Source organism: Cololabis saira, chromosome 12 (assembly GCF_033807715.1).
Source record: "Cololabis saira isolate AMF1-May2022 chromosome 12, fColSai1.1, whole genome shotgun sequence".
NCBI classification, from domain to species: Eukaryota; Metazoa; Chordata; class Actinopteri; order Beloniformes; family Belonidae; genus Cololabis; species Cololabis saira.
Window position 1 is genome coordinate 28,072,363 of NC_084598.1, and position 12,816 is coordinate 28,085,178.

The 12,816-nt window shown below is 40.7% G+C and overlaps 1 protein-coding gene across 34 annotated transcripts in view; it reads left to right on the forward strand.

Moving 5' to 3' along the window:
* The first annotated feature begins 511 nt into the window (after positions 1 to 511).
* Positions 512 to 12,816, forward strand: part of kif1b (kinesin family member 1B) — a 61,580-nt gene continuing 49,275 nt past the window's right edge. For 22 of the 34 annotated variants that reach the window (XM_061736372.1, XM_061736375.1, XM_061736386.1 and 19 more), the window contains exons 1-2: positions 513 to 785; positions 1,978 to 2,129. In XM_061736372.1, the coding sequence (XP_061592356.1) occupies positions 2,024 to 2,129 (106 nt within the window). In that variant the 5' untranslated portion in view covers positions 513 to 785; positions 1,978 to 2,023. Of the gene's footprint in view, positions 786 to 1,977; positions 2,130 to 12,816 lie in introns of all 34 variants that reach the window. The other 12 variants (XM_061736392.1, XM_061736395.1, XM_061736393.1 and 9 more) reach the window with 2 other exon arrangements.

Genomic DNA, 12,816 nt, shown 5'->3' on the forward strand with positions numbered 1-12,816 from the left:
ACTAATGAAATAACATTCACAAAAACTTCAAAAGCTTAGATTTAAACCTAATTTCTAACTCCTTTTGTAAGAACAGTACACATTTTACATTATTTTATGTTTAGTTTGTTGATTAAATCAGTATCTAGACTCCTTGAACCTGTGTTTGGTTGACAGTAAACTATTCATGATTCTATCAGGTTATTATAGCTTTAATGTATTGCGAGTTAAAGGGACGATGCAGTACCTTTTAATGCCCGTTAGGAGGCGTTGTCAGTCGTCGGTCATGCGGCGACATCGGTGCGGGGAGCGTTTCTATAATACATCCATGGGAGCGGTGGGCAGAAATCCTGCAGTGTGGCGTCACGGTTGAAAAATGGCGAGAGGCCCCGCCCACTCCCGCCTGCTTCCCTATTTAGAGGCCGCCTATTGGCTGATTCACGCATGAGTCATCAACGTCTTCGCGTTGATTGGTCCGTCTCGCTGTCAATCAGCACGCCGAAGAGGGAGTTGACGTAATCTCCTCGGTAAATCAAGGCGATCCATCGATTTCCATTTTCGCTTGTGTGCAGATAGGCGGCCGCTATCTATTTTCCTCGGGACAATAAACTGCATTGAGGGTTATCTTTTCTTTTGCCATAAATCCGTCCATTGGAGGATACCGCTATAATGGGTGTTTTCCACGGAAGAGGTGGTTGTACTATTTTACGCAGTTTCTGATTTAAAAAAAGCAACACATCCGGACGCCCGCAAGCTAGCGTCAGTTCTTCCCACTACAGTGGTTTCCTATCAGCCAGTCTCTAAACGTGAGTATGGACTATTTAACTATTTGTCTATTTCATATTTTTGTTTGTTTTGATCGTAGTTTGCACGGTTTCTGCTGGTGAGAACTTGTAAGTGTCAACTGTAATGTATTTAGGTGCGTGTTTGTAATAATAGTTACTGTTACATCTCGCTTGGTTTCGATAATGGTTTTTTTCACATTAAAATCGCAATATATATGCTGTCCCTTTTCAATAAGAACAGTATATTTAGCCCATATTGGATAATTGTTGACATTTAGGAGATTAATTCAGTGCCATGTCTGTATATTGACACCGGAGCCGTCTCAGAATTTGGTCCAAAAAGCCTGCTTGCCTGGAAAATAAACCCATTAACAATAACAACTATCGTTTGAAAAATAAAAATACTAACTGCAGCTTAAAGTTTTTCATGTGGAATGGTTTGAACCCTCCCGAAAAGGGTGAACAGTGTGTTCAGTCTGTGCTGCTAGTATAAGCGTGTGAAGGCTGGTTTATGGTTCCGCGTTACACCAACGCAGAGCTACGGCGTAGGGTACGCGGCGACGCGCACCGTACGCCGTAGGTTCTGCGTCGATTTAACGCAGAACCATAAATCAGCCTCTACACTTGCGTGCATCAGCTGAGGATTAGCCCACTTCCCAACGTCGGTGAATTTCATTTTTACAATTTTAGTTTTTTTTTTCCCCCTGCACGGGTTGAACCGTGCCAGATGAAGCTGGCAGGCCCGGCTCTGTCCCGCTGTAGCCCACACCTAAAAGGCTGGATAGAATTTCATGGGCGTATGCTTCAGCAAGTATGGCTGACTGCAAAGAGATGGAAAAACATGGATATTTAAGCTGTGGAGTCACAGGATGAGGGATGTATAGTTTTAAAGTGAGACTCAACCCACGGGAAGGTAAAACATTATGCTATGCTGGAAATATATTGAGTGAGAGGCATAATCATATTTTGTTTATGACTCATTCACTTCTGTGTATTTATTATTAAATGCAACACACTGCATGGTTTATTTGACTGTTATAGCTTTGTTTGGCTGCTGTTTAACAATATTCCAGGTTTATCTGGGTTTGGTCATCCATATTTATTGTATGTTTCATTGTGTTTGGTTTACTTTATTTTGTAGTAATACCCACTGCTCTGTTGTTTTCTAATGCATACATCTTACCTTGTGTCTTTTTTTTTATTATTATTTCAGGAGGAACACAAGCGATCTTAACGGAAGGCGGTTCAGACCTGCAAACATGTCAGGGGCTTCTGTAAAAGTTGCCGTCAGAGTTCGGCCCTTCAACACCAGGGAGCTCAGCAAAGACTCAAAATGTATCATTCAGATGCAAGGCAACACCACAAGTAAGTAGCCGACTGGCATGCACACAAGCACACCCACACAAACCAAAAACACCACCTCTTGAATTTGTGAAGGTTAGCTTGCTAAGGAAAGTTTGGTGTACCGCACATCTTTTGCCTCACGGTTCTCCTCTTTGCAGAGAACAGCAGAATAGGCAAACTGAATAGTGGATGGCTGGGGACAAACAGCCTGAAAGAGAATAAAAGGCTTACAGAGTGAAATTCCTCCTCCTCCAATGAAGGGGCCTGTATCCCTGAGGAGTCTCTGTGGGAATTGCTCCTTGTTCATGCTGGTAGACCCCAAGGGTCATCTCACAGCACAACTTTTCATGACCCCCATTTCATCTACGCTTCATCGCTCCGTCAGGGTTTTTTTATAGCTTTGCATGTTGCTGTGTAGTTCATGATTACTTATCTCTGAATGTACACAAACATTTTTTTTGCAGAGCTCGTGAGAGGCAAAGAAATGTTATCAGCATCAGTAAATAATCCACCAGATGAACAGTGTTTCTTTTTCTTTAATTTTGGTGTCATGTTTCTTCAGAAACGGAAGTGGTTAGTTTGCTATACTTTTATAAATGTTAATGTTGCCCTTTGACGACATATTGATATACAGTAAGTGTTCATTTGCGAATGCCAAAGCGTTCGTATTAAACAGAGGCATATAAGCTTTGTACTTTTGTAGCACATACATTATTTCCTAAATCAAGGCTGCAATATTCCTAAAATTAGTAATAAGCAGCTAGATGTGCTCACACAATATACATGTGTATTGCATGTTAATATTTAATGATGATACATATTTAGAGAGGCAATGATTATACATATTTCACTGATGTTTTCTGGTGGAATCAGTGAATATTTAAAAGGATTAACAATAACAGAGTAAGAGAACTGAATGGTTGTTAAGGCTGCTTACTTGTGACCGTGAGTCATCGGCTGCTGTGAAGTATTAGCTGCTTTTTTGTTTATGACTGTGGCATGTGTCCTATCAGCTGGTGAGTGAACATAGTACATGAGACATTAGCATGAAAATGTATAATTACCCAGTAACAAGGCAGCATGTGACAGCAGAAACCTGCTCTGTCAGTGGGCTCTCTTAACTTCATGGAGTCTTGTCTGTCAGCTGGCTCAACCTCATTAGACTAAACCCATATGAATCTTCCATAAGATCAACTGCCCCGACTAGATATGGCTCACTTGTTCTTTATCTCTCTCACTCTACCAAGGAGAGGCTTTGTGTAAAATCCCCAGTACTTTTAGTCCATATCTTTTGGGTTTTCATTATTCCAATGTCACCCAGAGGAGCTGGAGGGTGACTCGTGGTTTGTGGCAGAGCTGCAGTGGCGTATGCAGTGTTTTTGGGGTGGTTAGTCAGCGGGTGTGTGAGCGAGGGGAAAGGAGTAGGCTGCAGCACTGCCTACTCTACCTCCAATCGCACAGGCAGATTGCAGAGCAGAAAGGGAGTCTGGCAGGCAGCCATACTCTCCCTTCATCAGGACTTCATTGCAGATGGTATGCTCAGAATGCTGTCTTATTTGGATGCTGAGAGGCTGAACAATACCTAGAGGCTCTAACATGTATGTGTTCATGCAGTCCAGATCATTTGCTAAGCAGTTACAAATTTGACCCTTCTGCAGATGTGGATTTCCTCATGCCTTGTGTCTTTCTGTCATATTGAACAAGGTCAGCTGCCTTGTTTCTAGTGTAAGCAGTCCAACAGCAGTTTGTTTGGGAGACCATGATAGCGGTCTCTTTTTGTATTGTCCAAAATATGGTTATTACATTTGATGATTTAGTTTTGTCTTTCTCTGTGTTAGGTTTCCAATACTTTCATATATGCAAAATTCAATTATTGGAAAAGTAATTAAACACATTTTCCTTTAAAAAGAAAAAAGAAAAAAGTGTATATTAAAATGTCACATCAGTTTAAAATGGAACATAAGGAAAAAAGATTCAGCGTACAGAAATGGACATTCAAGCCGCTTTTCCAAATGTTTTCTCTCATAACTAATTGAATAACTGATGAGCTGTGATCACTTCCAGAGAAGAGATATGGTCAGTACCAGCTGACATGAAAGAAATATTACAATTTGCCAAAATCTTGAAAAGCACTCTGGATTCCTATTTAGCTTTAGACTAAAGCAACTAGTTGTTTTTAATGCTGCTGTTCCTTGGAGTTTTGTCCTAGTTTGCTACCATCACACTGTTTATTGTTCATTACAGCGCTGTGTGATGTACAACGTTGTATAACACTCCTTCCAGCTAAACTATACAGCTAATTTATTTACTTGGAGCCTGTTAATGAAAACATGAATTCATACTTCTGTTTTGCAGCATTTCAGAAAAACCTCTTCAAACTTGCTTTGATATTATGACTTTGAACTCATTACCCTATATACTGGTAGGCCTTGAGTATCAAATAATTGTCTAATTAATCAACTTAATAGGTGGGTAATAAATGTTTAAGATCTACTTTTTAATATCAACTGTAGATAAAAGTAACACAACCACAGAAACATAAGAGCCGCCCTAGTCTAGCAGAATTTTGTAATTCAATGCGCAGTAGGTCACAGCTTTATTTATAAACGGTTAAATAAACTGCCTGAATCAGGGTAAGTGCCAAGATGGTTCTGGTGACACACCATATCTACAGTATATCTGTATTTGTGAGCTGTTAGGGGATATCTGGAGTTAAATAGCTGAAAGTTGCCTGGCACAAATGCCATGTTTCATGGAGCTGCTTGGTCAGCTTGTAGGTGTTTGTTAGATGTGGGCGAGAGGCCGTGACACTCCCCCTATTGTGACTGACTCAAGGGCATATGCGTCTGTCTGCGTGCATGTGTCAACAGTGCAGAGAAAGACAGAGCTCAGGGGGAGAGAGCAGGATATACTATCTCCCCCCCTCCCTTCCGCTCTCCTTTTCATCACGCTCAGAGGGTTGTCAGGGAGTAGGGTGCTGGCAGAGGGGCGGCAAATTGATTATCCAGTGTGCATGGCCTCTGCAGGCAAACTGGAAGTAAGCAAAGGCTTCTTTCATTAAAGGCTCTAAAACATATCAGAGCGAATGCAATTATGATGGTGAGACGCGATGACCAGTTGCATTGATTTGTATTGGTGCTTCAGATGCTGAATAAATCGAGCTCTTTCACAGCCTTCCTTTTGGCTGAGTTGGTCTTCACTACAGTCTCAGTGTTATGTAACTTGTGTGTTAGCAGAAACTGAATGCAAGGCCAAATGTGATGGATAGTTTTTTTTTTTTTTTTTTACAGAACCTGTAGTCCTATTATTTTATCACTTTCACTGTTTTTTCAACTAGAGAAGCACAGGGTTCAGGGTAGTATTATTAATGCCTTATCAAGAGAAACCAGTTACTGACCAGATGCAAAGTCATGCTTTCAGGAGGGGACGTACTGTATCCCCTTGTGTAAAGTAAACTAAATGACAAATTTATAAACAAAGCAAAAGGTCGCCACATCAATTAAACCTTCACCTTTCAGATATAATTGTGCAGAGTGTCCTCTCAATGAGAGCTAAGTGGATGATGACCTTACAAACACCCTGCAGGGAGGATTCAGCTCAGCTCAAGTGTCAACTGCACACAAGAGGAGGCTATCACCACAGCTGCAACAATGAACCTACCTCGTATGAATGATTTTTATAGCGTTGAAGATGAACACTCATGAGAAAAGTGGGGGACATAGGCTCATTTGAGAGATGGACCATCCCTGTGCTGAACCTTGAGCGACGGGGCTGATCGACCTGATTAGAACCATTAATCCACCGGTACGCTTGAGGTCGCCACGCCCTTTTGCTGTAATCCCACTGACCCTTTTGGACAGGCACAAACACAGATACACCCACTCAGGATGTCGTATTCCTTGTCTCCTCCAGATTGTTCTGGAGCGACACATGCTGTACTCACAGCTCCGGCTCACACATTCTCTTAATGATGAGGGAGGACAGGCAGATGCCCACGTCTGTTATCAGCTTTTGCTGTCTCAGGCGACTATCAGGCGAGAGGCGCAGATGCATGTTGTGCTGAATACTCACCGTTCACTACATCTACCTGTGATAGCACAGTAATAATAAAAAAAACAACAGTTTGTGCAACTGTCTGGACGGTTTGATAGGGTGGGTGTGAAAAGCGAGGCAGGCGCCACAAGTACAGCCAGAATCCAGAACTTCTGTCACTGAATAGCAAGAATCAATGAATGAATGAATGAAAGCCTCTCTTCTCTCATATACCCTTTGTTCTCAACATCCGGTGCTCTGGTTTGCCTCAAAGTGTCCTGCATTTATTTTGTTTTTTTTTCCTGATGTAGTTTTTTTTGTGTCTGTGTTGCTGTCTGACACCGAGGTGTGCGAGTTATTGACACTGATGCTTTTTAAACATGTATTGTTTTTTGTTAACGACATGGAAACTCGCTGTGTTGGTCTCAAAAGACTCAACCCAATTTTATTTATAAAACACTTTAAAACAATGCTGTTGGCCAAAGTGCCTAACACCAAGGGAATCAGAATAAAATGAAATCAAAAGAACAAGAGAGAAAGAGAAAACAAATTGGAATTTGAAAGAATAGTCAACATCTCAAACTGGGTTAAAAGCCAAAAGAATAAAATATTAAAAATGTAACTTAAACGGGAGTGCGTCCGCTTGCCTGGAGTTAAAACGATAGTGATATAAGATACAATCAACTGTTCAGATGGATTGAACACAAGTAAACAACTGTGACAATGAATCGTTCTTCCTTTCAGGAACATTTGGGCTACAGTGGAGGCCTCTGCTGACTATAAATCAATATTTTCAGTTGCTCCCTGTCGTAGTCTTATCGTCATTAAAAAAAAAGGGGCATCAACGAAATACTTTTGTTGTCGTTGACTAAACACTGCGTCTTTCCCTCCACTTGCCTCACCATAATGAAGATGGTTGAAGTAGTTGAGTACCATAAGACCTCTGCGACATCATCCGCATCTCACAGTTGCTTCAGTGATGGGAATAATCTCTGATTGGAAAGTTTTAAAAAGAAAAGAAAGCACACAGTTTATTCTTGGCTAATATTCAAATGATTAGACCTTCAGTATCACATTGAACGTCCTTTCAAACTAAATGTCACCAGTACTGAAACATGCCACAGAGCCACGGTGGCCTTTCTACATTGCACTGAAACGTTTTCCCTAACAACTGTGCTGAAATGGAGAAACCTAAACAGATACTAAGGATGTCTGAATACTAAATTGTATTATTTGTGGCACAGGTCAGAACGGCAGTGCGATAAGGTCTTCTTATTATAAAATGGTTTACGATTTGGGACCAAACTCATTTTTTAACTACACAGCTTATGTTGGCTCATGTAATCAATCATTTTTTTGTTTATTTAAAAGTAAAGCAATAGCCTATACTGTTCAAAACATTGATGTAGAAGGCTTTTTCTCAAGTAAGCTTGATTGTTGAGCTCTAAAGAAAAGTATGTTTGGTCAATTTTAGATGAAAACTATATTTTTAGCCACTTTTTACCACCAAACTATGTGCTCAGGAGGGGAATATTTGGTTGACATTTGTTAAAAAATAAATAAATAAATAAATAGAAAAAAATATAACGGCAGCTATTTTAATCAAATCAGAAGGGTTGGAGGTCAGCGCTTTTGTGACGTGAAATAGGGACTCAGTACCATCTCATATTGTTTTTTTTTCATACATCCACTTTGCCAGTTTCTCACCTTGTTCCTTTTTATTTATCCTTTTTTTTTTTTTTAGCTCTTAAAACTGTACTTCTATATCAGTCTGTGAAAGGGTTCAGTGGAATCTGAATGATCCTTTTGTAGAAAATATGGGATATCATGGAAACTGACGCAGGGGGAGGGAGACGTAAGCGCAGCCAAGGCAGCAGCAACAGCAAAAGTCGTGCTTGAGCGCTGTTCACGTGTAGGAAAGCGTGAGGCAGCATCATAGTCGCCCAGCAGAGAATGAGGAGATTTTTTTTTTTTTAACCATACTGACAAAGACTGACTGATGGAGTGAGAATAAGAAGATGAGCTAAATCTGAAGAGAAAACAGAGCTGCTGTATTTGCATCTGTTAGTGAGGAGCTTATTTCTCCAGAGATTTAACCAAATTAAATGTCTTGCTTTTTTTGTTTTGAAACACATAAAGAGAAATGCCACTAACACATTTTGAGAGAACTTGCCCTTGTGCTCTGTTGTTTTGGGCTCTCACTCACTTCTGAGCCTCCAGGCTTGACTCGGTGACGTTGAGATGAGAACTCTGTGGTGGAGACAGATCATCACTTATGGCACTCTTTGTTGTTATCACTGAAGATGGTCCCTCATGACTCTGGTCGTGAGTTTGGACTTGTCGTATCACTGTTGGTTTTGTGTGACGGTTAAGAATGTAAACATGAAAACTTTGGCCCGGTGCTCCATGGCACTTTAAAGGGAATCAGCATAATGCTTGATGCTGTACGCTATAACTCACTTCAACCCAACCTGCTAATGGAGGTTACATCCTTGTAGGCTTTATGTGGCTGGATATGGATTTTTTTATCATTAAATTTGCATTACTTCTACTATCAGTTTATCCGTGACACACTACCAGCAGATTTTTCCCTCGTTATTCAGATACGTGCTCACATTAGCCTAAAATTTGTCCTTGACATGATGGAAGTAAGGGATAAAAAGAAGATAATGGTGTGTTTGTTTTCATTTGATCACACTCCTGGCTTGATCCACAATCGTTATCTTGATTCAATGCCTCGGCTAAGTTAAATGGCTGGACTTTCCCACATTCAACAGTGTGAAGTTTTTGTGTCCTCACTGACACGGCTTTCTTTCCAGACTGTATTGTTTGGCTTCCTCGCTCAGTCTGAGAGCAGCATACAGAACCGAACTGGAGAAATTAGGAGTTGAGTTATGGGGGACTTGTTGTTGGATATGAAGTTTTGTATTTACACACGAGTTAAAACATGTAGTAGTTGGCAGTATAGTTTAGTGGAACCGTAATAAGCCAGAGGAGTTGACCCCTAAACAGACTAGAAACATCAGCTGCTTTTGAAATGGAAATTTTTATCCTACTTCTCTTTTTAAATTCTCTATGGCCAATTAAGTTCAGTGGAGGACACACACACACACACGCACACCAACCAACATATCATTTTTATTTTCTGCAGAAAATAAACATGGATGAAAATAGGTTAGTCCCCTGAACAATTATGAAGTATAAATCAGTGATCACTTTTTTTTCTTTATCCTTACCTTTGAATCATAAAGATTATTTTTTTTCCCCACAGATTCTAGTGCCTGCTCTATGTTCATGATGTCATGATTATATAAGGCCTAAAAGCATTTTAAAGTGAGACTTCAGTGGTTGAGTGGAAGCTAGTTCAGAAAAATCCAGGTCACTGCTCCGTAAAATGGGCGCCCGTTGTGTGCAGTGAATGCAAGGCGCTCTGTGTTTTCGCCTCCCTGCACAGCCTGCTTTACACTGTTGTTCTCATTCAGCTGTTCTGCTTGGATCATATGATCATCTGCATGCTGCTTTCAAGCAAGTTGAAGTCATGAGCAGAGATTTGGAACAAATACTCCCTTCTCAATGAATGTATTGATAACCATCGATGGCAGTATTTGCAAAGCCTTCTGGGGCAAGATGTTAATCTTTTAAGTCATGTATTGCAGATCTTTTATGTGAAGGGATATTGTTATTTTGATTACCAGTAATTTAGGGATGAAAGTTGAACTGATAAGAGAAAAGGCATCCATCCATCCAAGGATGCATAATAAAATTACTGAATTGTTATTGTTCCCATTAATAAACCCGATTAATAGCTCCAATACATTTAATGAAAGTGCTTGCAGGCAATGCCTTTAAAACAGTCCGTGTTGCACTCATCACGGCATCAACTGCACCTCACCGTCAGGCCCCCTGCACGGCCCCATGTCTGCCTGACTACAAATGAGCACTAACAGCGCAACACCAGGGCCAACACGCCAGTCTGGTTATTTTTCTCAGTGGCAGTGGTTGACAATGCCGCCGCTGTTTTCAAAACATGCTCAGTAAGGATTCAGAGATCCAGAGTGAAGAAGAGAGTTGGTTTTAATACAACCTGTCGTACATCTCACATGACAGGTCTTCATTGCAGGGATCATGAATTAAAAGAATAAGGAGAAGTGGCAAAGTCATTGGCTTAAAATGACAACACGTGGTGTCCATGTTTGGGATATACATCCGTGCCTTTTAATATACTTTTGAAAAAATATTTGACTTCAACTGTGAGAACAACACCCATCCTTTTCCTGATTCACAAAAAGTTGAATAGATGCATTTCTTTGTCGGTCATAAATACCTTGAATATGAATTTTGTTATTTGCAGATGAACTAGTGATAATTCTTTTAAACCCTTTCCTTGAGGATTGAACTATTTGTTTTAATTGTGTGAATTGGCATATTGGCGCATTTGATTTACCTGTATGTAAATCTTTGGATTATGAGTGTCTTTAAGCTGTTATCTATAGTTTTTATGTGTAAAGTCTAATATAGTGGGTGCCCACATACATTGTTTGCTCTTATAGCTTACTAAAATATTAGTTTTTCATCACCGCAGCCTAGATTGTTTTTTGTTTTGTTTTAATTCTCCTGGTTGCACATATAGCACTACATGAAGATTATATTAAATAAGAAAATATGTACTGATTGGTGATTGGTATCCATGTAGGTGATCTCGAAAAAAAAATTGTTCATCATTATTATTATTATTATTAACTCATGGTTTCGGGTTGCACTCGTCTTTACGGCCATCTCCTCCTGCTCTTCTAAGGAGGTACTGAGGTGTTTCCATCCCAGTTGAGACACACTGGAGAGATAATCTTTCCAGTGTGTCTGGGGTCTGCCTTGGGGGTTCTTCTTTGTTGAACATGCCTGAAATAACCCCCCAGGGAGATACCCAGGAGGCATTCTAACTGAATGCCTGAAACACCTCATCTGGTTTCTTCAAAATAAAATATCACTACTAATGCCTGCGTATGATGTAAAAAAAAATATACAAAACAAGTTACCAGCTATGTTAATTAAACTTCTTCCTTGACATTGTTGATACATACATACAAACACAGACAATCAGTCACACATTCCGGGGAAACAATAGTAAAATGTACACAACGGGGCAGTCACAAGAACCGAGAGAGCTAATTTCTCTGTCTTTTTAAAATTGATTTGAATTTACCCAAAGATACTAGATCAACCAATTTCAAGTCCTTCTGCGCATCATTCCAGGTTGAGGGGGCAGAAAACTTGAATGCCTTTTTACCCAGTTCAATTCTGGCTCTCGGGACCTGCATTTGAATAAAGTTCTGTGAGCGCAGGCCATAATGGCTGACGTTTCTACACATGTGCACGCACAAATATGTAGGGAGACGTCCCAAAATGGATTTATAAATAAAATTCAGCCAGTGGGAGAGTCTACGGACAGGCAAAGAAGGACAATTGGCAGCAGCATACAAAAAACATGTACCTGATAGCTGCAACCGGTGATAAAGCGCAAAGAACAATAATACACAGTATCTAATTTCTTTTAATACTGCTCTTTCTTTCTATCTTCTTGGCTGTTTGATATGTGGTTCATGGACTCTCCTGTATCTATCATCACGTACATTGTGATTGGTTCAGCATGTTCTGTACTGGTGAAAATAGCTGTGAATGGGAGGGCCACCAGACCATTTCACAGGAGGGAATTTTCTTTAAGTCAATGTGTATGACTGGCCAGGTGGACTTTGTGCATTCAGTGCAGCCCAATTGAATATACTTCTGTCCAGTGGCAGACTTGCCTCTGGAAGGCTGATTGTTATAAGGCCTGTGCTGGCAACAATCAGCAGTCAATACTTTAAAAGTTATTTTTTAACATGGAATGTGTCACACTCTTTGAAAACTAAGATGGTTGGGTCGTGGCCTTTCTTGACACAGGATGTGTTGAGGGGGAGACGGGACATCGGACCTCTTTTGAGGAAGCACCTGCAAAGAGGAAAACATACTCCTTGGCTCTGGTCCATGTGAAACACAGGATCTTTGAGCTATGAAAATGTCTGGAAACACCAACTGAAGATCCTGTAATATTTTGTTAATGTTTACACAGGGAAATATGTCCAGAATTTAGGTAGACACACAAGGATTTCAACTTGCAAGATTCCAAAGTTCACTCATGAGTTTGTAGATTGATTGATAATTCAGCTCTTACATCATAGCACTATGTCCCCTGTGGGTTTAACGCTCCCCCCTCCAGGTCATCACCTGGTCTCCCTCTCTTTGTTGTACGTCTGATTGTTTGGCCTCTGAATGGAGTGCTGCTAGCGTTGCACGTTTTCTCTGTCTAGTGGCTTCTAGAAACATCTCTAGTCGTTATCCAACACTGCCTGAGCTGCTAATGTCAAAGGCACTCGCGATCCTAGTAAGGTATCAGTGCCTGTGAGCTGGGAGTAATGTATGGCTTGGCCTGGAGTTCAGCGGAAAGATTGGGCAGCTGAAATCTGTCCATTCCTTCCTGTCACTGACAGTCTGTCGGCATCCAAAGCACTGACTGCCATCTGCTGCTGTATAAATAGACAGTAGGACAGAGCTGGAACAGCTGGCATATGGACCAGGACTTTGACCTCTCTGACTGCTTTCTAGCTTAACGGGCAACCCCTTGTGAGATTTTGAAATGGAC